This window comes from Macrobrachium nipponense, chromosome 36 (genome assembly GCF_015104395.2).
Source record: "Macrobrachium nipponense isolate FS-2020 chromosome 36, ASM1510439v2, whole genome shotgun sequence".
In the NCBI taxonomy this organism is placed as follows: domain Eukaryota; kingdom Metazoa; phylum Arthropoda; class Malacostraca; order Decapoda; family Palaemonidae; genus Macrobrachium; species Macrobrachium nipponense.
The window spans coordinates 28,604,265-28,631,744 of record NC_087220.1 but is presented as its reverse complement, the minus strand read 5'-3'; the positions used below and the strand labels follow the sequence as shown (position 1 = coordinate 28,631,744).

Genomic DNA, 27,480 nt, shown 5'->3' with positions numbered 1-27,480 from the left:
ACGAATGCAACGTTTATTCATTCACGTAAGAAATCCCCTCAATCTTAGGCTAAAGTCCGTGATTGTAGGACAGAGATACAGTTAGTCAGTCAATCCCGCAGGAGAGACGTAACCGTCGCACAGAGATACGGTTAGTCAGTCAATCCCGCAGGAGAGAGAGGACGTAACCTACATCGCATGACAGCGCACGATCTGTTACTGGCTCGGTTGGACTGGAGGACAGACCACAGCGTGGACCAGCAGCAGCCAGCAGCTTACGAACGTCGTCTCTTAACTTTATGTCTGGGTTGCCAGCTACCCTATTCTACGAAGAAATAGGTCCGTTATTTTTTGAGCAGAAAGACTCTCAAGCTGGTATATTTAAGCGAAACAGAAAACGCTAAATATATAGATCGTTTTGTGTCGTCAGAACACTACCATACAACGGTAAAAGATAATCGGAAACTCCTGGAAGGCTGCAGGGAGTAACGATTAAATGTCCTTAAATAGACAATAGACCTCTCGGTTTTGCCCATCCGAAGAGGTAACTACAGCAAGCGTATATGACTTGAACCAACCAGAAGTAAAATAACGCAAGGCAAAATATGAAATTATATCACAATAAAGTTTGTTCATACTTACCTGGGCAGACATTATACGTATATAGCTGAATTCGGAAATACAGCTACATACATATCTGACAGGCAAGTTTCATGAACAAAACTTAAGAGAATCGAAGCAGTCAGCTCAAGCTTCTTATGTTATTGGACATAAGCGTTCATTGACATAGTCTACAAGTCTATTTCTTGTACGAGTCTGCGAATGACGAATGAGAGCTCTTCCGAATCTTGTCAATAAGAGCTTATTCGCTTACGCAATATCAAGTTAATGAGATGTTTGTCAATGAGAACTCAACCCATTTACGGGACAAAGAGATATTTTGTCAATGAGGGGATACCCACTTACTTGACAAAAACGAAAGTATATTGTCAATGGGGGAAAGTCACTGAATTGACAAAACGTAATCCAGGAAGTCGAGCCATTTTAAATTTTTCCGATCCCGTCTCAAACTGAGACTGGGCTTACGGCAGGTAGAACGACGATGTTCAATTCGGCAGCGTAGTCCCGTCTAGAAACTAACAAAATCTATCATCTGAAAAACCCTTTCAGATGGGCTAAAAAGCTTGCAAAATTATCCTGTGAAGAGGAAGAAACTCTCCAACCAGCTTCCTCTCCCGTATCACAACTAATGCCTGCTAAAGCTTAAAATTTATTGGCAGTATGGCAAAGGAAGTCCTGTCTTGCGCTTTCCTGAAGAGTCCTTTTGATGAGTGCTTTTGCAAGAATCCTACTGAACGTTGCTGAGAGTCCTGATGTGCAGGACATCGAGCCTTACATAACCCGTAACTGCCTTATCGCAAAGTCTTGACTGCGGTAGTGGCAACTTAAATTTATTGGCAGAATGGCAAAGGTTGCGGTAGAGCAAACGAGATCTTCCCTTGAGCTTTCCTTAACTCCATCCACCTATGCGAAAAGCAATATTAATTGACAGAGACCTCTTGAATTTCACGAAACCCGATGTCTTTGCTGGGTTTTGAAGAAGTTGTCTGTTCACTTTAAGCTTCCTCCGAAGCACTGCCTACTTCACATTCTTTGCAGGTGAGGTAGAAGGTATCACCGAAGGTAGAGGTAAAAAATTCTTTAGGCCCAAATCTGAACAAGAGCTTGAAGAGATCAACAGAAACGTTCAGCCAGGCGACACACCTGCGTGCGATGTGCACGCTCGGCGTCCACTGGCGCGCTCTCGGCGTCCACTGGAGCGCGCTCGGCGTCCACTGGAGCGCGCTCGGCGTCCACTGGCGCGCGCTCGGCGTCCACTGGCGCGTGCTTGCCGTGCACCCGCGCGCGCCTGGAGTCCATCCGGGCGTCCGCTCTCAAAAGCTTCCTGCTACTATGACTTCTTTTACTTATTTCTCGGTGGAAAGACGGACACGAGTTCAGGCGACGTTTCGCCTTCTTACTTCTCACTGAAACGCATAACGAGAGAGAGAGAGAGAGGACGTGAAGCGTACTCTTCTATAAAGCTTCTATTTAGAGGGCGCGAGTCCTTCCGAAAGCTCCAACCCCTGCACGGGGAGGACGCTTCGGAGGACGAGAAGCAATCTTTCAGGATTCGTGCACGCGCGACGCACTTTGGCAGTCTGGGGATTTTCATCAGAAACTGCGAAGGCACGCCAGATCGGTGGGGGTTCCTTGTAACCCTCCTTAGGCTTTCGACATGCTCCCTCCCCGGGTCCTGGGAGTCAAGCAGAGGTCCCGGCCTAGAGGCGAAACGAGGCCGATCTGACGCACCCTCCACTACACAAGGGGTATCACTGCACTTCTGCACTTCACTTTTACTCTCTAAAGCAAGCACTTTCGATTCTAAGTTACGAATCGAAAGAGTATCAGAGAAAGGGCAATTCCTCTACAGACACTGCTTAGGGCCCGAAGGCAACACTGCAGGGTTAGGAGTAACAATTACAGAAGTAGCACTTCACAGCAATGAAGGAGAGCGAGAACCTCTCGTAGACATATTCATAGCCCGTAGGCCATACTACAGGGTTAGGCAAAATAAAGTCCTACAGGAAGGTTAGCAGGTTCACTACCCTGACTTTTGTTACTGATTATTGCGTACATACGAATCATACGTCTTCCTTACGGAATTAGACATGTTTACTGATTAATGCGTACATCGAATCATACGTCTTCCTTACGGGAATAGACAAAGTCTCACACTCCTTACATGACAAATCTCAACAAAGAAGCAAGACCCATACCCTCGTACATACCAAGTGCGGATCTACCGAAGCTTTCGGTAGCCACACCTATCTTTGCAGACAACCCCGTCTGAAACTAGCCTAACTAGATTCAGATATTTTATGCAAAAATGAATCAAATTCAAATCAATTTAAGATAGCGTATGCCTAGCCACAAATCCCACAAATCCAAGTAAATAAATCAAAAGACAATTAGGATACTTAGGGCAATGAAGTTTCCAAAATCCTAAGACGGAGGTACTGAAAACAGGTGTTTTCAGCACCGGCGACAGAAAAATTATGAATAAAAAATGGGAATGGTTCCTGATACCCGCCTCCCAGTGGCGGGAATGGGTACTAACCACCTGGCCGACCACTGCGTGTGTCGGAAGTTTTTAAAATTCTGTCGGACTTCAGAAAATACAGCTATATAATATATATATATATATATATATATATATATATATATATATATATATATATATAGATATATATATATATATATATCTGACAGGTAAGTTTCATGAACAAACTAAAGAATCAAATTTCTAAATGAAATCTGAGTGATAATATATAAAAGAAGCAGCACGGACCTGTGGAGTGTTGAATAGTGAAAAAAATTGGACAGTATACATGACCAAACCTGGTCCATGTTCACCTACCATACTTCAAAGCCTGACTTGACCTTAGCAAATACATAAGCTACCATAAGCAAGCAAAGACTATGTCAACAGGACCAGTATACTACCAAGAAGGAAACACTATGTAACACTGTGATACGAATAGTCCCATAAACATTTTGACTTTAAAATACATCCATGAAGTATTTTAGGGAGCAAAATGTGCAAGACAGCCCTTAGGATAACTACACTACTGAATTTGTCAATCATGATCAACATTACCAAGCACAGCTGATAAACAACTATGTATAGTACAGTGGCGTACAGTACAGTGCTTAACATATATTTCATAAAGGAAGGCAATAATCACCAGAATGAAAAAAAAAGATTAGCTAATGCACTTAAAAACTAAACTCCGTCTAGGTTGGTCCATCCCTAACCTGATCAAACCTTCAAGGTACAAGGCCTTCACTATGCAAACATTCTTCAAAGTTAATAAAAACAATATAAAGTATACAGTAAGCATGGTACAATTTTAGCATTATATACATCACAAGACACATTTTTCTTTAAAATACACCCACAGACATGTGAACAACTGTAGCCTGAGAAATGTCCATACCAGGATAGTCAATCCATGGGATACTCCAAACTGATCCCATTCAGTAATTCAAGCAAAAAATGTGTGGGCAAATGGAGAGCATCATGCACGGGTACAATACAGATGCTAATATATGTAACTATAACCAGTTCTTGTTGAGGTTGTGCTATCTCAAACCTTTGTTTAATAATATAAATACCAAATGTCTAAAAAGAAATTTGTATTTTTCCTAGGTAAACAAACCATCGCTTTTCATATATGGAGTATACCTTTCATATACAGGCAGTCCCTGGGTTACGACAGTCTCGGCTTACGACGTTCCAAGGTTACGACGCTTTTCAATTATATTCATCAGACATTATTTCCAGGGTTACGACACCTACAACGCTCATCTGCAGATGAAATATGACACCAAAAATGCAAAATAATCAATATTTGAAGGTTTTTTTTTATGAAAAATGCCATAAGAATGCAGTTTACATAGTTTTCAATGCACCCAAAGCATTAAAGGTAAGGTTTTCTTATGTATTTTACTAGGCTCCGGCTTACGACGCATCTCAAGAACGGAACCCCGTCGTAACCAGGGACTGCCTGTACATGCACTGGGAGATATCCACAAGGTTGGGGAATGGATATGCCTCTCGACCTGATGTTTTCCCCTTGGACTTCAGTCGCAAGTTATGCACCACCAGCAGAAGAAACAGGGAGGCAGAGGAGTGTTTCCTTCAACACAAAAGGTATATGTTTGCATACCAAGGAAAAATACAAACTGCTTTTTAAAAATTTGAAATTTGTTCCTTGGGGGACAAAAACCATCACCTTTCATATTTTGAGACTCGCTAACCAGGAGGGAGGTACAGCCAGGAAAGATGGCAAGTGTCCTAGTGTGTCTGGAAGGTGTCCTAAAGACTGAGCGGACATAAGGTGTATCTTAGCAGTACGTGTTTTGTAGGAACACAAGAGGGGGTTAACCCGACAAGGATGGCGGGGCAACCAAGTACTACTGCTAAAGCTGCCCTAGTAGCTCTGCTTAGCATTCAAGTGAAAATTTTAAGAGAGTATTAACTGAAAATTAGTTTTACTAAAGAAAATGGAATAAAAAAAATAATGGGATAAATGAGCAGCATCTGGACATACGACTCTAGTAGGGAGGGGCTCACATGACCTCTGGATCCTGGTTCAGAGGTACCATTTGAGAGGGATTTGCTGCCCAAGATTGTGTTGTATTTTGTAAGGACTAACAAGATTAACCCTTAATGGACGGATCCCCTCATATGAACAGCAATACAACAGGTTTTGGGTGGTGGACAGATCCACTCATATGTGCATCAATGTCAAGCACCACTGATTTGAAGGAATCGGGAAGAGAAAGTTTTTCCATTACTTCCATAGCACATAAATTCACTAATGTCAACTTTTAGACTGGCTAAAATCAAGTGGGAAGGTCATGAGAGAGTTAGTTGTGATCTTGACTTGAAGGGAGCATATACTGCCCCTCTCTCTCTCTCTCTCTCTCTCTCTCTCTCTCTCTCTCTCTCTCTCTCTCTCTCTCTCTCTCTCGTTGTACCCATCTTGCCTGGTGAGGCGCCCCCGCGTGAAGTCAGATTAATCAACAGATATCACAAGTTTAACATACGACTAGAATTTGAGAAATATCTAGAAGTGTTCGTGAACTATCGGTGATAAGATTAGTGTGAAATAGTAGGATAAAGCGTCTTCTAAGTTAGTTTATCAAGTGTAATACATAAATCAGATCAAGATGGCAGTAAGTTCCAACTGCGGGAAGAGGGTGGCGTAATTTGGCGTGTTTAGCAGATTCGCAATACGATGAGGTAGCAGGAAGGGAACTGGCATTTCTATCATGAAATCAGCAACAGTCCTAACCAAAAAGATACAAAAGCATTCATAGATATATTAGAAGGATATAATCCTTCAAACTGGAACAAATCTAATGAAAACATCTTGAAAATAATTGAAGAAGTTCCAAATAAAATCCAAGTGGTCAAGAGACTCATAAAGAAAATATACATAAACCAACATATTCCGACAAGAAAATGAATAAGGTGGGAATCTTGTGAATATCCTAATTGATGCCTTAGGAAAAAGAATGCCAAAAGCATGCAAACTGTGTAAGGTTTGGTATAGCATAGTCAATCACAAAACCTAATCAGAAAATGAGCTGCATGCAACATTCCGACCCATCCACAGTGTGCTGAGGTAATACAAGATTTGAGAAAAGATACAAGAATTTTTTGTTTCAACATGTCCTATCATGGATAGACCAATGTTATTAAATCAAGATTGAATGTACAAATAGTTGAGGATGAAGATGAAGAAGAAGAGGAAGAGGAAGAAGAAGAAGAAAAAGAAGAAGAGGAAAACGGAAGAGAAGTAAACAAAAATGAAATGACAGAAAAAAATAAGGAAAACAAAGAACAAGATAAAAGTATGGATGCAGAGATACTCATTGATACTACATATGAGGCAATAAAGCAGCAAACCTACGAAGAAATAAATTACGATATGACAACAGAAAAGCAAATCCCGAAGAGGCTCTACCCAGATCTACACAATGACGGGAAAGAGGAAAAAAATAGACAAGAAAGACAAAATCTGCAACCTTTTGAAAAGAGGGAATTGCAGATTTGGAGAAAGATGTTACTACAAACATCCTAAGATATGTCAAAACTATGAAATATATGGTAAATGTGCATACTTAGATGGATATGGGGATGATTGCAGAGATCTGCATCCAAAAATATGTAAAAACCTAAAAGAAGGAAAAGGATGTAAGTTCGACAAAAAATGCAAATATATGCACCCTGTAGCCATGAATCATAATCAAATAAATAACCAACCAAGTAATAAAATCCAAAATAAGAAAGAAACAAATAAAGAGAGAAATCAAGAATATCAGGTAAAAGAGAAAAGCAAACCACCAATGAGATATGCAGAGGTGTCAGCAAAAAATTTCAAAGCATCAGCTCCAAAATTCTACTCAAGAGATAATAACTGTATTTATTATGCAAGAGGATATTGCAGAAACGGAGAAAATTGCAGATTCAGACACAAAATGAATAATTATGATGAAGGAAGATCAAATATTATGGAAAAGTTGGATTTTTTAATGTCAGAATTTCTGGAAATGAAAAAAAGAACAACATACCAGAACAGGAAAGAGACATGGGAAAATCCTTATTACTACCATTATTAAATGAAGGAGAAAACACGCAAACCATCATAGTGATGAATGCGCAGGGTTTAGTTACGAGTAACTCAAAAAGAAAATAGAGTACTTAGAAGAACTAACCCAAAATGAAAAGAAAAATAGATATAATGAATATAAGTGAAACCTGGTATTCCAAGAGACTGGGAATGATGATCAAATAAAAGGGTTCCAAACTTATAGATCAGATAGAAAAAATAGGAATCAGGGTGAACCGCACTATGGGAAAGACAAAAAACAAGGAAAAAATATATGAGAAATATAGTAACTCAGAATGTGAACTAATAGCGGTAGAATTTGAATCTGAAAAATTGATGAACATAGTAATATATAGACCTCCTAATACTAAAGAGTTTGACTTAATAATTGAAAAATTGGATGATATATGTAGAAATCACAAGGACTGGACTATTCTCCTATCTGGTGACTTCAACTTTCCTTTCGTAGAATGGAAAGAACGAATAGGAGATTGTGGTTGTACTTATACATATAAAAAAGAGAGTAATAGTAGTGCAGAAGATAAGAGGCAATTTGAAAAGCTATTAGATATGCTACTAGAATACAACATTCAACAAATAAATCACCTGCCAACAAGAAAGGAAAATACTTTAGACCTAGTATTTGTGAACGAGATGAATTATGTTAAAGAAATAATAGTTTATAATGCGAGTATTTCAGACCATAATGTCATAGAATTAACAGTTCATTCCAAAGCAAGTGAAAATAGAGATAAGCAAGAAATGAAAAAGTGGGAAGGATATGGAAAATACAACTTCTACAGTAAAAATATAAAATGGTCAGAAATTAATGAAGAATTAAACAAAGATTGGGATAACATTTTCTTTGTAAGTGATGGGACATAAGGGATAAATACGGAGATATTATATAAAATATTGGAGAAAATAGTGGAAAAAAATATACCGAAGAAGAAAAGTAAACATCATTCATGCATACCAAGAAACAGAAGGATCTTGTTCCAGAAAATCAGAAAGTGGAAAAAAGGTCTTGCAAAAGAAAAAAATGCATGGAAAGTTATAGAACTAAAAAGTAAGATAGAAAACTGCAGAACAAAGATTATACAATCAAAAGAAAATGAAAAACGGGACTTGGAAGAAAAAAACCCTATTAAATATCAAGCAAAACCCCAAACTATTATACTCATATGCGAAGAAGATGAATAAAAGAAGAATAGAAATAGGCCCTCTGAGAATTGAAGGGAGATTAACGAATGAAAAAAAGGAAATTTGAAACATACTGGCAGAACGATATAAGAGAGAATTCACCCCTAGAAATAGATAAATGGAAGATAATGATATAGAAGTAAGGGAAGAAAATAGTGAATATTTAGCTGACATAGAAATTAATGAAGCTGATATTGTGCAGGCAATTAATGAAATTAAAAATGGAGCTGCTGCAGGGCCGGATGGAGTCCTGCTATTTTGTTAAAGAAAGTAGTTCATTCTATCGCAAAGCCACTTGCAATATTATTAAGACAAAGTGTAGATACAGGCAAGATTTATGATGAGCACAAATTAGCATATATCACCCCTACTTTCAAAAGTGGATCAAGACTAGAGGCAAGTAATTATAGGCCTGTGAGTCTAACATCACATATTATGAAAGTGTATGAAAGGGTAATGAAGAAAAATATTATGAAACATTTAATAAAAAATAATTTGTTTAATATAGGACAACACGGTTTCGTACCCGGAAAAAGTACACAAACCCAACTGTTAGTCCACCGTGAGAACATATTCAAAAATATGAAAAGCGGAAATGAAACAGATGTGGGTTATCTAGACTTTGCAAAAGCTTTTGACAAAGTAGACCATAATATATTAGCAAAGAAAATTAGAAAACACAATATCGTAGATAAAGTAGGAAGATGGTTAAAAGAATTTTTACACAACAGAAAACAGATAGTTATTGCAAACGATGAGAAATCGGATGAAACCAAGGTAATATCCGGTGTGCCACAAGGTACGGTGCTAGCTGCAATATTGTTTGTTTTATGATATTGAAGACATAGACAGTAATGTTAAGGATTCGGTAGTGAGTAGTTTCGCTGATGACACAAGAATAAGTAGAGAAATTACTTGTGATGAAGATAGGAACGCTCTACAAAGAGACCTTAACAAAGTATATGATTGGGCAGAGGTAAATAGGATGGTATTTAACTCTGATAAATTTGAATCAATAAATTATGGAGACAGAGAAGGAAAGCTATATGCATATAGGGGACCTAATAATGAGACAATCACAAATAAGGAAGCAGTTAAAGACCTTGGTGTGATGATGAGGAACATGTTATGCAATGATCAAATAGCAATTCTGTTGGCAAAATGTAAAGCAAAAATGGAATGTTGTTACGGCACTTCAAAACAAGAAAAAGCTGAACACATGATTAGCTTTATAAAACATATGTTCGTAGTCCACTTGAATATTGCAATATGATATGGTACCCACACTATCAAAAGGATATTGCACAAATAGAGAGTGTACAAAGGTCCTTTACAGCTAGAATAGAAGAAGTTAAGGACCTAGACTACTGGGAAAGACTACAATCCTTAAAATTATATAGTCTAGAAAGGAGAAGAGAACGCTACATGATAATTCAGGCATGGAAACAGATAGAAGGAATAACAGAAAATATCATGGAACTAAAAATATCAGAAAGAGCAAGCAGAGGTAGATTAATAGTGCCCAAAACTATACCAGGAAAAATAAGGAAAGCACACAGGACATTAATCCACTACGCACCAGCATCGATAATGCAGCGTCTATTCAATGTGTTGCCAGCTCATCTGAGGAATATATCAGGAGTGAGCGTAGATGTGTTTAAGAATAAGCTCGACAAATATCTAAACTGCATCCCAGACCATCCAAGATTGGAAGATGCAAAATATACCGGAAGATGTACTAGCAACTCTCTGGTAGACATTAGAGGCGCCTCACACTGAGGGACCTGGGGCAACCCGAACGAACTGTAAGGTCTGTAAGGTAAGGTAAGGTCTCTCTCTCTCTCTCACATGATGTCTTTTTATATATATTTGTTCATAAATATATCGAGGGGTTGCTGTTGGTTTTGGTTGTTATTTTTTATGATAGTATGTCGGTTGTAATTGTAATTTTGAAAAGAAAAGTGCAAAGAAATAGAAAAATCATGTAAAATCCAAAAAAGTTACTGCATCTTCAATCTCAGTAAATTTACATATATATTTTACAACAAATATATACTCAGAATTTGTTACTGATTTTATCTGTTATGATATTGCATAAACCATAATAATTTTACAAAATAAACAAATTTATTCATTAAAAAAAACATGCATAACTTGGTAAAATTTACGACTGTCTTGTAAAGAGGCCCCACTATGTTTGTAAATAGTAGTAATTTTCAACTTTTTGTAGAAGGTAAGGTAATTGTTTTATAATTTTTTCTTACACTTTGTGCATTTGCGTATCTTCCTCTTTCCATTGATGAGTTTTTTCTTAAATTCCAGGGTACGTCATATGATGTAGGCAGTCCTCGGTTACGACGGGGGTTCCGTTCTTGAGATTGTAAGCCGGAACATCGTCAAAAATCCTAAGAAAACCTTACTTTTAATGCTTTGGGTGCATTAAAAACTATGTAAACTGCATTCTTATTGCTTTTGTCATAAAAAAACCTTCAAATATTGATTATGTTGCCTTTTTGGAGACATTTCTTCTGCCAGATTGGCGTTGTAAGCGCTGTAACCCTGGAACATGTGTCGTAAACCTGGAAATAATTTCTGATAAATATAATTGAAAAGCATTGTAACCTTGGAATGTCGTAAGCCGAACCTGTTGTAAGCAGGGGACTGCCTGTATTGATTTACCAGTCACACAATTTGAGCGGAATTAGCGCAGTTTTTATTGTACAACATGAGTTTGATATTGGTGACAAATAGGAAACTCAATCTGTCCTCAGCATGTCCGGCAGTAAGATACCAGTCCTCCATAGGAAGTGAAGGTGGACTGTCCTACTGCTCCCTTCTCTGATTAACCCAGAACCTCAGGGTTGGGGGGGGAATGAAGAACTAAATGACCCTACTAATATACAAGAACATAATTCTCATAGTGATGTCAGTGATCATCATTAAGAAATTACTGGTGAAGGAGATGGAATTCCTTGGGGTAGAGGGTCTATTCACCACTAACAACAGGGAAGGGTTGGGTCCTTCCCCTCGCACTTACTGTTGAGTGGATGCTGTGTTTATATGAGTTGTTTGGCACTGGCAGAGGATAATGATTAGACTGATGGTCATAATTTTTTCATGAATAATTTTGTGTTTACAGCCAGCCCCCGCTATTTGCAGACTTGCCTGTTTGTGAATTTTTCTATAAACTGTATACTATACCGTTTGTGGAAGATTACCCTATTCGAGGTATTTTTCACTAAGAAATTTTCACAAATTGCTGCAATTTCATACAATTTTTGTTACTAAATGCACTTTTTGTGATAAAACTATTAAAATACTCAAGTAAAAGCATTTTTAGAGGGTTTTTTGTGTTTTAACTATCAAAATAGCCAGTTCTAAGCATTTTTAGAGTGATTTCAAGTAGTATTCGCAGATTTTAGCTATTTGTGGGGGGGGGAGGGCAGGGTCTGGTACCAATCCCCACAAATACAAGGGGTCTACTGTGCTGAATCAGCAGGAGTGCCTCATGATTTTCATAACTGAATCAAAATAGCCACGAACTTGACAATTTTTGCTAGTTTGTAGATGATGAAATATATATATAGTGTGCGTCATGATTGACGAAACTATATTCTGTTTTTTCCCATCTGTCCATCCGCCTGTGGTGTTTTTGTATGGTAACACTGCGTCCCGGGCTTTAAATAGTTACGCTATGTGTAAGTTTTAGGTAAATAAAAGGATGGACAGGCGGATGGACAGATGGGAAAAAACAGAGTATAATCATGGGTTGATGTTTACTTGCAAGAGATCACAGTTTATCTTGCTTTCACTTTAACCATGCCTCACTATTCTATATGTGAGAGAGAGAGAGAGAGATGAGAGAGAGAGAGAGATTATTTAGTGTGTTGGATTGATTTTGATACTTTTTTTTTGTGGGTAACTTTTTTGTGCTTTTGTGTACACTTTCTTTGGATATAAAAAATAATTAAGATTATTTGCTGTACATATACAACTGCAAACATTTAGAATACGTTGATTTGCGTGGTGTTTTTTGTAAGCATCTATGCAAAGAAGCCCACCCTGGGCCAAAGAACTTCAGCCAGCTGTGCCACCAGTTGTCACTTGTAGAAAATTTTTCATTACTCCATGTACATGTGCATACTATTTCCTTTTCATTCATATGTATATTTCTTAAAGTAGCGATGGTCAAATTTAGCATGGTATAGGTGTATGCATATTATGCAGGTATGCTCCATACACAAGTGCCCTTTCATATTCCCAATAACTCAGTACTACCATGACTTTTAAAGCAAAAGAGGAGGCAATAATTCCTCTTCACAGTTCATGCTACATAGTCCCAGCAATAACTAAGGGACTTGATGTACTGCAACAACTCATGGGTGATTAGCAAATCTTTAAGGAAAGATACAAAAACAAAATTGCATCCCCATTGCATCACATTAGCATCTAGTAACATATTCTTTACAAAGTTTGTGACTTAACCAACAGCTAGTACTTCTAACACCAAATCACCAAATACCCCCTCTTGAATGCTTATAACTGCCTTTTTAATAGTTCAAACACCAAATATATCTTAAACTAACATCCACAAACATTCAGTCATGAAAATAATATGAAAACACAGTAATTGCTCTATGAAACAATCCATGAATAGGTGTATTTTCCCAAATAATATGGATATATTTTCCACAGAAAAATGTGCAAATAACTGAAGCTGCAAATGTTGAACCACGAATAAACGGAGGTCAAGTGTAATGTGAAGACATTCTACACAACATAAACGGTAGAACTACACCAGTTTTCCTAGACAGCACGAGAAAAACAACTGTAACACTTCCCAACAACCATAGGGCACTGCCAGTGATGAGAACACTTTGGTGACAGAACACTACAGTATAGAAGAGTTGCTCTCTCCTTACTTACCAGAGGAAAGGTAAGTAGGAGGACGAGATAGGCCAATAAACAGGAAAACACCCTCTTTTCTTTTAGTTTGCTCAACTGCTGAGTAAGCCAGTGGATCAAAATTTATACAGTAGCTATATGAAGGTTAGGCAATATTCAAAGGAAATAATAAACACTTTCCAGTTATTGGTGAAATGCCAGACAATGCTTCCCCATCAACCTTTTCTGCCAATGTACCTTGCCAAAAGAACTCAGCTCAAGAGTGACATCTAAGTTTATTTTGATTTCTTTTGAGAAAGTCACAAACTTGAGAATCAAACATTTTAATAAGCCTTTCATACTATACCTTTCTCAGAGCAAAATTTCTTTTCAATTGATTAATTGTCCTCTTAAAATACACACCTGTCTTGCATAGAAGGCTTAATTAGATAAGCAGTGTCTATCTAGATGCTTCATAAAAATCTTATTAAAAATTGCCACTTACATCTTTACTCTATATGTTAAGATATGCTAACAAAATTTTAGATGCCGAATACTTCCTATTACAGAGAAAAAGTTCTGTATATGTGTCCATACTCACATAAGCTTAATACTTACCACCAATACTGCATGGCAATCCTCATCTAGAACAACAGCTTGGGAATTCAACTCACCCCCCAACTCAGGGCTAAAGAATTCTTGAATCTCAGGGAATTTTTTTTGAGCCTCTCCTGAAAAAATAGTTTTATTAACTTCATTGTTACAATATTTCATTACAATAGTATTTTTTTTAATTATTAGCAACATTAATTCCTGATAACTGCAAATTAGCATACAAATATACAATTCTTTTCATAATTACAGTACAGCAAATTGGTATTTCCCATGAGCTTTCAACTAGCATGAATAAAAATGAATTCATTAAACTTTATTTTCTTGGCTAACATAAAAGTTTTCTTTTTACATAGTGTAAGGTATCAGCAAAAACATATGTGCATACTTGCATTGTGTTAACAAAGCAATGTGAGGATTTCTCAGAATGCAGAACAAGTCCATTTTAGTGCCTATATGTTAACGGCTGAAGTGATGCTTTTCCTAGCAGAGATGCTGAGTATTTGACAACACAAAATAAGTTTGCTAATCTGTTGCTGCAATAGTTGAAAGGCTAACTAGGAATTTACCTAGATCGTTTCAAAGTCTGAAGCTTCTCTTGGATGAGAAGAAGGCAGTACCTTACATACAAAAAATTTGTTTTGACAAATTTTATGGATTCATCTGAAGTACAAGTTAGTGCCTTTTCAGCAGTAAACATTTCAATTGGAGGGTGATTTAGGAACACAGGAGGTCTCTTTAAGTAGACTGACGCAATCAGGTAATAATGTGGTGTATATGTATATTAGCATTAGTTACTGCTAATTTTGATACTGTTTGTCATAAAAGCCTGTATCTATTGCTCCACGCTGTGTTAATCATCTGGATATGGTAAGTAATTTGATAAGAGATAATACAATTCAAATATCAATCTGGAAAAGTTGCATAACATGTTCATTAATAAATACCATAATTTGTATGAGTGAAATGCTGTGGTAAGTGATATGTAGGTGACACAGAGTGGGATAGGGAATGTAATTAAATCAACCTAACAGGAGCAACCACAAGACCAAGCACAATCTGACATAAGATGAGAAAGGGGATTTGAATCTCCTACATTTGACTAAATCAGTAAATATGTTTAATCAAAGTCTTTTCTCTTTAACATAAGTATGGATCTGCCTAAAACAGACTAAGTGGAATGGATGAATGTTTTCAAGGCTCTTACAAGAACTAGGCATCTCCTCTCAATTATCTTCCACAAAGGAGGCATGGAGAATTATTCCAAAGTATTACTCTATACAATCAGATTTTTTCTTTGTAGTGGAGGCACTGACATTTACAAAGAAAATGGAGATTCATGACTGGAGAGAATTGAGAGACACTTATCACAACTGGGAGTTGCAGAGGGATGTGTTATACAGATGCCAAAAGATACTGTAAACTGAAAGGTACATGATGAGAAATGAGGGAGGGAAATCAGTTTAAGAAGCGATTGATTCAGTAATAGAATGGGTATAGATGAACAATAAAGGATGGAAAGCCAGACCTACTATGCACAAGATAGAAGAGGAAGGGGAGAACTCCTCGGAGATTTAAACCTGCACACACATATATATATGTGTGTAAACAATAGCTATACGTATTAATTAGAAATTCTGATCACAGGCTTTGTGGTTCTTATAAAAACACACCAAATCTATTGAATAAAAAGTCTACACATGATGAAGAATAAAAAGTCTACACATGATGAAGAGTACTTAAATGATCCTCTAATTGTGAGTGGTCACATGGCTTGTCTGCGCTCAGATTTATCTTATAAATTATCACTATACTGACACTACAAAATCAATTGTGGTAATTTTAGATTGAACTCTGCCAACTAGCAGATCCAGCCTATGGAAAAAATTTGTCTACATTTCTGTTGGACTATAACATTCAATTAGGTCATTAAATCAGGATGAGTTTATATTCAAAGCAGAAGAAAAGTAAGTTAATTCTACACAGTACGTACAACAAAGCTGAGGAATAAATTTTTTTCTGAACAGCAATGAATATTTGTGTGCTGCAATAATGAGAAATAGTCTGTTTATATTATAAAAAAAAAGTAATAAAAAGCAAATTCAAAACGCTTACCAGCAGAGATCTCAAAATATCTTGTATCAGGGAGGTCAAATGCCATCTGAGATTCATATACCACAGCAGTTTCAATAGTTTCTTGATTATCCTTTTTTCTTTCATATTCTGCAAAACAAAAAACAAATGACAATACAAAATATGCTCTTAACCTTTTATTCATTATTATTATCATTATTATCATTATTACAGGCAGTCCCCGGGTTACGACGGGTTTGGCTTACGACGTTCCGAGGTTAAGGCGCTTTTCAAATATATTCATCAGAAATTATTTCCAGGGTTACGACGCCTACAACGCTGATCTGGCAGAAGAAATATGACACCAAAAATGCAAAATAACCAATATTTGAAGGTTTTTTTTTAAAGAAAAATGCAATAACAATGCAGTTTACATAGTTTTGAATGCACCCAAAGCATTAAAAGTAAGGTTTTCTTAGGATTTTTGACGATGTTCTGGCATACAACGAATTTTGGCTTACAACGCGTCTCAAGAACGGAATCCCCTTCGTAACCCGGGGACTGCCTGTATTATTATTATATTCCGATGAACCCTATTCATAAGGAACAAGCCCACAGCAGCCACTGACATGAAATTCAAGTTTCCAAAGAATATGGTGTTCATTAGTAAGAAGTAACTGAAGGTACCGTAATGGGAAATGATAAATAATGAGTTGTACCTCTAAAAAAATGTCTATTCATACTAATAATTGAATGAACTAATAACTATGACCATTAGTTTTTTAAAAATTGCTTCACCGTATAACACTGCATGTTATATACATACCATAGCATTACAGTTGGATTCACAATTATGAACAATACAAATTGTGCAAAATTTCATCTTAGCTATTCAGTCAACAAGAAGAGAACTTGTGTGATTACACCAGACCATCTTAACTATGACATATTTCATCCATTTTCAAATCACATTTATAAGCTCAAAAAAATTACTTTTACGAGCTAAAAAAAGAAGTAACATATATGGAGCATGAAAAAAACAAACAAATGTTAAAGCAAAAATTTTTAAAGCCTGGCACTTTGCAAATAGCGATGACTCTTCTACCACTGGGCGCTCGACGATAGCCGGGTACTCAACCACATCTGGGCTCCTACTCTCTGCCGGGTGCTCAGGAGAACTATGTGAAAACCTAATGATTGCTGATGATTGCCTGACTGTTATTCTCTAGCCCTCCAACTACGAAAATCATTCAGGGCCATCCCACTTACTGCACAAAGGTTCAAGGCTACATGAAGGTTCTCTAAATCTTTTGGTGGGTGGTGGAGGGGAATTAGCCCTGAGTAACAAGCATCTTTTAAGTGGATGAGACTTATCCGAAAATCTCCAGAACTAGACAATAAAATATGCCTCACTGAGATACCTTTCCAATAGCCATCTTTTGTCGACACCTGGGATGCTACAGGTGCGACTGAGGGGACGACTTCCCGTTGGCAGACATCACCGACCTCCCTTGAGCCTCCAGTATGCCTCCTTCCGGGGCTGGGGGAGTATGGCAGTGACCTTCACCTAGGAGAGTTGGTGGGATGGACAGCCACCTCCTTCACTCCTCCACTAATACTTCACTTGAACACTTACCACTCACTTTCCATAAGAACATGCATAGATTCCCCTGTTTGGGCCACTGTAGAAGCAAGAAAATAAAATTTCTTATTGAACTTGTCTTCGAGGCTGGCGTAGTGATCTGTGTTGGAAGCGTGAGAAACAGAAACAGAAGTAGGAGAATGGTGGTTTAGGAGGAGGACTGGAAATATGAGATATTGGTTTGGCAGGGGAAGAGACAACAGAATTATCAACAGTACCTGATTTCTTAGTCACGTCTTGTGTACACTTATTCTCAGCTCTAGAAGCCGCTTACCTTATATGATCCTTCTCTAATTTAGAAAGATGTGAAGCTAATGTTTTCCCCTTTTTCCCCTCCCATTCACTACAGTCCTCACAAGTTAAATCAATTGAGCAAACTTGCCCCCTACATGCTGTCCATAAAGCGTGTGGGTCATGGCATGCTTTCGTCAACATTGCACGTACTGCAGCAGAAGTGTTAGAATCTGGCATGTTTACTAGTCAAGAACAAGTAAAAAAATGTCAAAATTGTTGTCTCCTAGAGTATTAGAGTGAAAAATTGTGAAAGTCAATATCAAAATAAAAACAAGCTGAGGACTACCAAGGCACAAAATACTTCACCAAATTGGGAAGAACTCAAGCCAAAAACCAAAATCAAGCTGCATTTTCAACACTGTGTTGTTCTGAAGCCGGCAGAAACAAAATTGAGCTCTTGGCTGAGTTATTGTTCTCTCTTGGCTCAAAAGTGGACGGGGCCAGTCACCTACATAAACAAAAGATGATCACTATCGCGAATTTTCAAAATTTAAGCTGCCATCAAGTTAGAAACTCTAAGCTAAGTAATTACTGGGTAAGCTACTTATATAAAAACATCAGTTTTTATTTTGTAAGCATAACAAAAAAAGAATTGCATTTAAGAATATACTTATCATTAACTGGATAAACAATGACATACCTTCATGTTGCATTTGATGTCTCTTCAAAGTTCCTTTGTGCTTAAATCTCGCATCACATCTGATACACATATAATCTTTGCTGTTCACATGAGAGATCAAATGGTCTTTCAGAGCACTACTTGTGACAAATGATTTTGAACACACAAGGCATTCGTGTGGTCTGTGACCTGTGTGCAACCTCATGTGAACCTTGACAGTATGAGACTTTGTAAAAGTTTTTGAGCAAACAGGACACTTATACTTCTTATCAATTACTTCAGCCATGATTCTTGAGTGGTAAATCCAAAAGAAAATCAGTAATCAAAGGGCTTCCATCATTACTTTGGGTACTGGAGACATTTACAGTTTTTCTTTCTGTGTAAACTCACAACTATCTGTCAGCTGCCTTTTTTATATAAATGCTGCATAGTTTCTTTTTAATTAACACCAGTATCATGTTCATGACCAAAGCAAATTACACCGTGTTTCAGTCACGTAATTCACAAAAATCAAATTTCCCATACAGCCATACAGCATTAATGTATAATCAAGGCAGAACGAAACTGGCAAAAATGAGAGGGCACTTTAACTATCTCACAATCCTGTAAAGAAAAATAATGATAATGTTATTCTGGGTATCTACTGTCTTGAAAAAACACAAACTTTTACAATCAATCTTGACTTTTCATAGCATATAAACAATTACACAATTTTTAAAAATAAATTGTATTTTTCCTAACTATACAAACCTGAGGCCCTTACATAGCAGTTAAGCTCTTGAACAAGGTGGTTAGACAGTAACTACCGTCTTGGAGTCTCGTTTTGAACCCATGCAGTCCTCTTCTCTATTGGCGAGTCAGTAGTGGAAAAAGGAAATCGACATCCAATGAAGGGTGTTGAGTCTCCAAAGGTAGAGCAACCCATCAATAGGATAAAGTAATGATCGATCTGGATCAACAATACAAAGTCTAAGGCGTAAGGGATCATCAAGGATTCAAACCCGTCAAAACAGATGCCGAATCAAGACGGAGTCGTGACATGAAATCCGCCTTTTGAAGAATAATTGAGATGATCCATGCAACACGTCTAGCCCCTTCACCAATCCTGCAGAGATACAGGATGCGATCTTGGAAAACAAAAACTCTGTCTGATGATTGTCGTAAGGGCTTGCATGTCATAAACAAGAGTCAAATGCTGTCTAGAGGCCTGAGGTCCCTGGGATGGCAAGACAGAGAAAAAGTTTCTCATTAGTACCAGAATCTCAACTGAGGAGAAACAATGGCAGCCCCAACAGGGGTTCCGTTCCAGCGGGACTGACGCTAACCAAAAATCAACGCTAACAGAAATTCAAAAGTCTACGGGCGCCACAATCCACCTTATGGGGCCCTAGACTTGTTAATGATGGGTCAGACAGTGTCATGGCCAGGTATTTTGCCCTAATATGTAATACAGGCAGTCCCTGGTTATCGGTGGGGGTTCCGTTCTTGAGGTGTGCCGATAAGCGAAAATCGCCATTAACCGAAACTCAGCAATTTATAGCGCCATAATGGCCCTTATGGTGGCGATAAACAGTTATCAGCGCCATAAGCATCCTCATGGCGCTGATAACCAGAACTCGGCCCATTATGGCGCCATAAATCGCCAATTTTATGGCACTATAGACAAGCGCCATAAAACCAGATCGCCGATAACTGAGGACTGCCTCTAAATCTTTAATGAAAATTTAGAATTTCATTTGCCTAATCACTTACTATGGTCTGCATGGTAGTTCTACAAATTTTTAATGTCAGATTTGATGAACTTACTGGTAAATCTTGTATGAGAGAGAGAGAGAGAGAGAGAGAGAGAGAGAGAGAGAGAGAGAGAGAGAGAGAGAGAGAGAGAGAGAGAGAGAGAGAGAGAGAGAGAGAGAGAGAGAGAGAGAGAAAGTCATCTTTTTGAGACTGCTAATGTTTCCTCTCTCTTTATTCATCATATCTTCTAGTTAAATAAGTAAAAAAAGCAAAAGAGAATGATAAAAGTAACGTCTTTAACATTATAATAATTGTTTAAATGCTACAGCCATAAACAATTAGGCAATAACAGTTGTTTTGCTACAACAACCAAACCGAATTTGATAACAACAAAGTTTTGCTTGCATTTCAGCCATCATATGATAGTAAAAAATTACTGTAGTAATGTTTTAACTGGCGTTAAGTAGAACAGGACTTAAATATTTTTGCATTATACCTTTATTTGCTATGGAGAAAATATTGGCAAGGAAATATAGTACTGCTAAATTTAAGCTGCAGTTGTAGCTGAATCTGAGAAAAAAAAATGTTCACGCTACTAATGACAATAAATTATCGTGCATTAGCAATATGGATGCAACTCTACTGCAAATAATAGTGAAGATAAAAGTATTTTAATAAAAAATATTGGCCATAAAAGAACACATTTTACTGTTGTTTTCACACCGATAAAAGATAAATACAAACATAAATCTCGTATTATTATGAAATAGGATGAAAATAACAGATGCAATCTGTTTTTTACACAAAAAACATGCTCCCAACACCATCTATTAACGAAAAAAATAACAATCGAGCAATATGGATGCAACTCTACTGCAAATAATAGTGAAGATAAAAGTATTTTAATAAAATATATTGGCCATAAAAGAACACATTTTACTGTTGTTTTCACACAGATAAAAAATAAATATGAACGTAAATCTCGTATTATTATGAAATAGGATGAAAATAACAAATGCAATCTGTTTTTTACACAAAAAACATGCTCCCGATACCATCTATTAATGAAAAAAATAACAATCGAGTTCACAACAATTCGTATTTAAGTCATATCTCAACTTAAGTACTTCATATAATGAAAAAATAACCTTGTCCCATATACTAAATAGTTTATAGATATAGAGATCTATTTATGATAAACAGAAGCAAGAAAATCACTCTGAATCGAGTTAAATGGGACAAAATAAACCTGCCTATGCTCTCAGCTGATTTTTCCAAACCAAAACCTTGATTGTTTGTATTTTATAATACTATAGTAATATGACATTACATACAGTATCATTGGATACAGTGAAGTAAAGCATAACTTTTCAAAAGAGCCAAGGAATAGATGGAAATTCGTTATGTTTGTATTTTAGGAGGGTCTCTTGGTGCTTCGGCAAGTACCGAAATATGTACCAATAACCAGACAACAGTGCCATCTATTAACAAAAAAAAAACCAAGTCTAGTTCACTTATTTACATCAATTTTCAACTAAAAAACTCTTCATATAAAGAAAAATAACTTTGTCACATATGAATAGTTTCTGAATATTAATTTACGCTAAATAGAAGCAAGAAAATCGCTCTGAATTGAGTTAAATACCGTGAAATAATCTTAATTCCACCTCAGCTGATTTTTCCAAACCAAAACATGATCGGTTTGTTTGTATTTTATAACACAAATAGTAATACAAGGCTACATACAGTATTACTAGATAAAGCGAAGTAAAGGATAACTTTTTAAAAGAGCAGAAGAAAAGCTTTATGCATATTCATTATGTTTGCATTTTATGAGGCGGACTCAGCACCTAGCCTAAGAAACCGATAACCAGACAATGACGCTATAAACCCTACGGAATGTAAAACCCAGCTATGAATATATTTAACAAGTGCCATAAAACTGAAACGCTGCTAACTGATGGCGACAGAAGTTCCCAAGTACAACTCCAGGTCGGCATGTCTCCCCCCTTGCTCTGCACTCGACAGATCGAGCGAAGAGGCGGAAAGAGACATGTCCCCTGAAGGGGAGAGAGCAAGTCGAGGAAGTTTACAAGGAGGAAGGACAGAAGATGACGTGTCGGTCACCAACGGCGTCGAGGGAGAGCTTTCCTCTGACGCCTTGGCAGACTTACACGGCTTCTTCCTACTCTTGTACCTCCCCCACTGCTCCTCCGACCAAGAGATAAAAGTGTCACAAGTTAAATCTCTAGTGCATTCTCGCCCTCGGCATCTTGCACAGAGGGCATGAGGGTCAACTTCGTCACTGGAGCGAAGCACTCCACATTTCCTACCCCCAACTCCAGGGCAAGTTCTCCGGGTGGATGGGGGCCGCAAAGGCTTATCTGATTCGTGGGTTTGCATGGTTCTTACAAACAAACACACAAATAATATCAAATAAACACAGATATTCCACAATACGTATATACAAAAGAAAGAAATGAATTAAAAAAAAAGCAGCGATCTCAAAACAGAGGCAGGCAGAGAGGGAACGTTGGCATGCGACGGCGGTCGAAAGTAAATTGGAATGTTTATGTCCAGTCGGGCAGGACTCCTGACTATCAGACAAGCAGTTACTACCTAACTTCCTTGTTACAGAATCTTACGACCAAGTTTTAGATGGCGCTGAAAGTAATTCCTCGTGTAAAGGACCGATGGTTTGTATAAAGTGTAGGAACAAATGTGAGTTTGTTTACGGCAAAGCCATTGCGGGAATAATTTTGTACGTCTTGCAGCCAGAATCCACGAGTCAAGCAGACGACAGGTTAGTGAATTGTTTATGAGAAATTTTATTTTATTTTATGCTAGCACTTTTCAGTTATTTAAGTCTATACAACTATTTTTTATTTTTCTTTAAATTTTAATAATTGTATGGCTGAAATAATTTGTTTTTAATCTTTAATAATTGTACTGCTGAAACAAACGTAATCTTTAATGTGTGCTAGGAATGGCAAGTCATCGTTGGCAATTTAGTGGAACTTGACACATACGCTGATGCCTTCACAAACTGTTTCCTTGAATTGTAGATGTCATAGTAATGCAATAATGATAAAATTGCTCTAATATTTATGTATATTACAAATAGCTATGCTAAATTCCTAAATTCATTTATTTCCACGGTTTTATGTAAATCTTATCCCAAGTTTTTACAACAACGAATATTTTCAAATGAATTATCATGAATGCATAATAAATATATGGAATTCATAACCTTATCCTGGTCTTTAACTAATTATTCAAATGTTATCTAGCGCACTCTTCTTCTTCTTCCCGAACAATTGCTATGTTTACCCGTCCGGAGGCCGAAACACCTTCATCATTTAAGATTATTGTGAATTAAGTGTCCCAGTATCTACGGGTACAAGTGGTGTGCAGATTTAGCACAAGAAATGGGAAGTTTGTTGACACAAGTGACTCCACAAACATCAAGATGGCGTCAATCCTCTAAATATAAGGTGTTTTAAGTAAAAATTTTGAAAGCATCATGGAGGTATGTTTGCACTGCGTATGGCTAGACTTTCATTAACCTCTGTTTAATCTTAAAATATGACCTTAATTTCTAACTTTGGAGAAAATATACTTATACTTCGAAAGGAGAGTAGAGGTCTCAAGCTCCTTCTCTCACCACCAACAACTCGTGACTGATGACCATCTCCAGTGTCAGGATGTGTTAAAGTACTTTTTCGGAGGTAGTCAGTGGCTCGGCTAGTCCAGTCGGTTGTTTACCCTAGGTAGCTAAGGCTACTAATAGCCAACTACCTATACCTAGCTACTAGGTACCTACTAGTATAGCTAACTCGTCAAGGAGTTACTAGGTACTAGCTTACTACTACCTAGGCTATAGTAGGTACTATGGTTCAGATATTTTGCCAGGATCTTAATTAGACTATCTATCGTTAAAATTGTGCCTGAATTCATAAAAAATGCTGGCTGGGTTTAGACATAAATTAAATATAACAAAATTAAAACAACTTTACCCAAACTTCAGACTCTTCCGACTTTCAGGTTAAAATGGTGTAGTAGTAGTATTCGTAAGGTGACTTCTTTGGAACTCTTCCTCCAATGCGTCTGGCTTTCTCTGATTGTATACTTTTTTTATATATAAATGCTTTTGATAAATTCCTTCCAGCTTTCGATTTCTTTTCTAGGCAGATCTGTAAATATTTAAATCATTAATTTGTGTAGATGCTGCATAAAAGCCCTCTGGTCATAAGAGGGTACTACACATTTTAGAGATTTTGTTGGTATGCACATGGCGTTACCAGTAAAACAGCGTCTCATTTACTTATTTGCCGTTTACTAAAGTTTTGCCCGTTAAATACTGTTAATTCACAGCATTGCTTATTTTCAATTGGTTTTCAAGCTAATTTGAGTCTTTTCCTTAAGGTCCCTATAATTTGGGAAATTATTCGTACTATAATGGACTTGCGTCCTAACGTCTTGGGTTTATCTCAAGGTTTTTTGGCATCTCCTTTATTCTAAGAATTTTAAGGTTAACCTGCTTCATATAGTTTTGAAAGGTATTACATCCTTTTTCTCCTTGTATACCCAGAAATTCACACCTTATGAATTATAACAGTCTTCACCATTATATCTTATCGCGCCAACATTGTATCCACTGCATAGCGGCCTGATTACATTTGTAGAGGTCCAAATCTGTGCAGATTGGCCCATGCCCACACCCACAAAGTATGTAACCCATTGTCTGGATGGGGTGACCACATGGGCACTCAGCAGAGGGGGACAAGACCTAACTTATGGAGATTGTTTGTAGTCCTTCCAACTCTAGCTCTTGCTCAATTAAGAGTAACCCAATCCTTTCTACAATGGTTTGTTCCATGGGGGAAGAGACTCACATAGGCAGTCGTCAGTCTCTCTCTCTCTCTCTCTCTGTCTCTGTCTCCACGTGCACTCTCCAGCGTTCTAGGCGGTAAGTGTCTGACTCCTGGGGTCGAGGCTGCATGGTGGTTATGAAGCTTTTGCGGGATTTCAACCTTTGTCTAACCACCTGTTGATCATAGGGTGGGGTACCTTTGTTCGGTGGTACAATGCCTGCCAATCTATACAGTACTGGGAGGGGTGTTGGTCTTAAGGCACCAGTAATTATGACATGCTTGATTGAGTTCGGTGTCAACTTTATGGGAATGACATGACCTTTCCCAGACTGGTGAGCAGTATTCGGCAGTGGAGTAGTTGAGTGCCAGAGCTGTTTGTCTTGGGGTTTGAGGATTTGTTCCCCAATTTGAATTGGCAAATTTGATAAGGAGGTTATTCATGGTAGCTACCTTCTCCTTTACTCTCCTTACATGCTCCCTAAAAGATAGTGTTCGGTCTAATGTAACGCCTAAATAGACAAGGAAGCTATCTTTCTTCAGTTTCTTATCATTCCATGAGATGTTCAACTCCCTTTTTGATTGGTAATTTTTAAGATGGAAAGCACATACCTGTTTTTTGTCTGGGTTGGCATTTAGGAAGTTTTGCTTGTAGTAGCTATTCATTAAGATCTTTCAAAGCATCTGATAATTTGCTTTCAATGATAGTAAATGAATATGACTGGTTGGCTAGGCATAGATCATCTGCATATATAAATCTACGGATGTCTCTAAATTGTGGTTGATCGTTGGTATAGATGATGAAAAGCATGGGGCCCAACCCAGACCCCTATGGGAGGCCGTTTTCCTGTTTTCGCCAACTGCTTCTCCTGCCGCGTCCATTTCAACAAAGAAAAGTCTGTTACTCAGCAGTGACTGTATAACATGCACAATGCCTGAGTTGTAAATAACTTTAGCAAGTTTCAAAAGAAGCAACTGTGGTTCAAGGTGTCATAGGCTGCTGTTAGGTCAACCAAAACTGCCCCTGTGATTTTCCCAAGCTCAAAGCCATCCTCAATATTCTCCTGGTTCGATTGTGTTTTGGGCAAATGGGTCTAAATTGTTTGTGTATAATCCTTGTAAATCTGCTATCTTGGTCTGTGATAAACGGGATATAATTATTTCTGCTTCCTCTTGGAATATGTTTTCTTGACAATGTTCCATACAAGTTTCTTGAAAAGTTCATAGTTTTCTGGTTCTGGTTCGATGTTATTTATCTTGTCATCCAGCTCTGATGTGAAATATTCCCACTTTGATTTCCGGAAGTTGAATCTTGGCATAGGTTTAGACTCAAGAGCTCTAACTGGTCTAATGTTAACAGCAATAGGTCTGTGTTGAGATTTTGGAATTGGGTAGCACTGATTTTTCAAATTTTGGGCAGTGGCAAGATGACACAAATGCCAGGTCAGGGTTATATCCTCTCTTCCATCTCATGCTCATAAAAGATGGTTTTTTGCATTATGGAGAATGGTCAGGTTGTTATTTAAAGCCTATTCTCCTACAGCCTCTCCGTCAGTGTTATTCTGGCTGTAGCCCCATATGGTGTTGTAGCCATTGAAATGTCCAATCCCTAAAAATGCATTATTTCCCAGGTTGTGATTTTGAGGCCATTTAAATGGTATAGGAGGTGGTTAGGTGGTTTGTACGCAGACATGATGTTCATGTTTTTGGTCTCTATTTGGAGTATCTCCATCCCCTCATCCGATAGGTCAGCACTATTCAAGATAAAGGCATTTTCCTTCACGTATATTGCACTACCGTGGATGGGATTTGGGTGGTAGATTGCCGGATGCATGCCTGGCATTTTTGGTGGTGCCAAGTCCTTATTTGTCTCTTGAAGACATAAAATGTCCAATTTAAGACTGCTGAGAATTTCCAATTTTACGGCTGAGGCTTCTGCATTTGATACTCACGACCTTCAGGTTCAACATTTTACACTACACAGTCGCTCCAACTTGCTCGCGGTTCGTTGCTCGCTGCTTCCCATCCAGGTGGGAAGCAAAAATCTTGAGCTAAAAGCTCCTGGTTTTCCATTTTCGGCAGCAACGGCTTGCTGCTCGAGAATAAAAGGTCTAGTGTGAGGCCACCTTAGTGGATGAGGGGTTCACACCACACAGCAGAAGATTCAGGTGTTGTGTTGTGTAGTAATTTGTCTCCGTCAGGATTAACAGGGGCACCACGAGAAGGTTTACCACTTGCCCCCAATTATAACAGTAAAAGTCTCTTTTACTCGTATTATTTTTATATTTAGGTTTCGAATTTTATTAATGATATTATTTGCTGTAGTAAACATATAGATATGGTTTA

At 37.6% G+C, this 27,480-nt stretch overlaps 1 protein-coding gene across 1 annotated transcript in view; it reads right to left on the bottom strand.

Moving 5' to 3' along the window:
- The window catches only part of LOC135203539 (zinc finger protein 394-like), a 34,361-nt gene extending 9,995 nt beyond the window's left edge, over nucleotides 1–24,366 (bottom strand). The window contains exons 1-4 of the mRNA XM_064233271.1: nucleotides 24,280–24,366; nucleotides 18,551–19,132; nucleotides 16,017–16,124; nucleotides 13,908–14,020 (exon numbers count right to left, since the gene is read on the bottom strand). Of these exons, the coding sequence (XP_064089341.1) occupies nucleotides 13,908–14,020; nucleotides 16,017–16,124; nucleotides 18,551–18,815 (486 nt within the window). The 5' untranslated portion in view covers nucleotides 18,816–19,132; nucleotides 24,280–24,366. The remainder of the gene's footprint in view (nucleotides 1–13,907; nucleotides 14,021–16,016; nucleotides 16,125–18,550; nucleotides 19,133–24,279) is intronic.
- Between the last annotated feature and the right edge of the window lie 3,114 nt (nucleotides 24,367–27,480).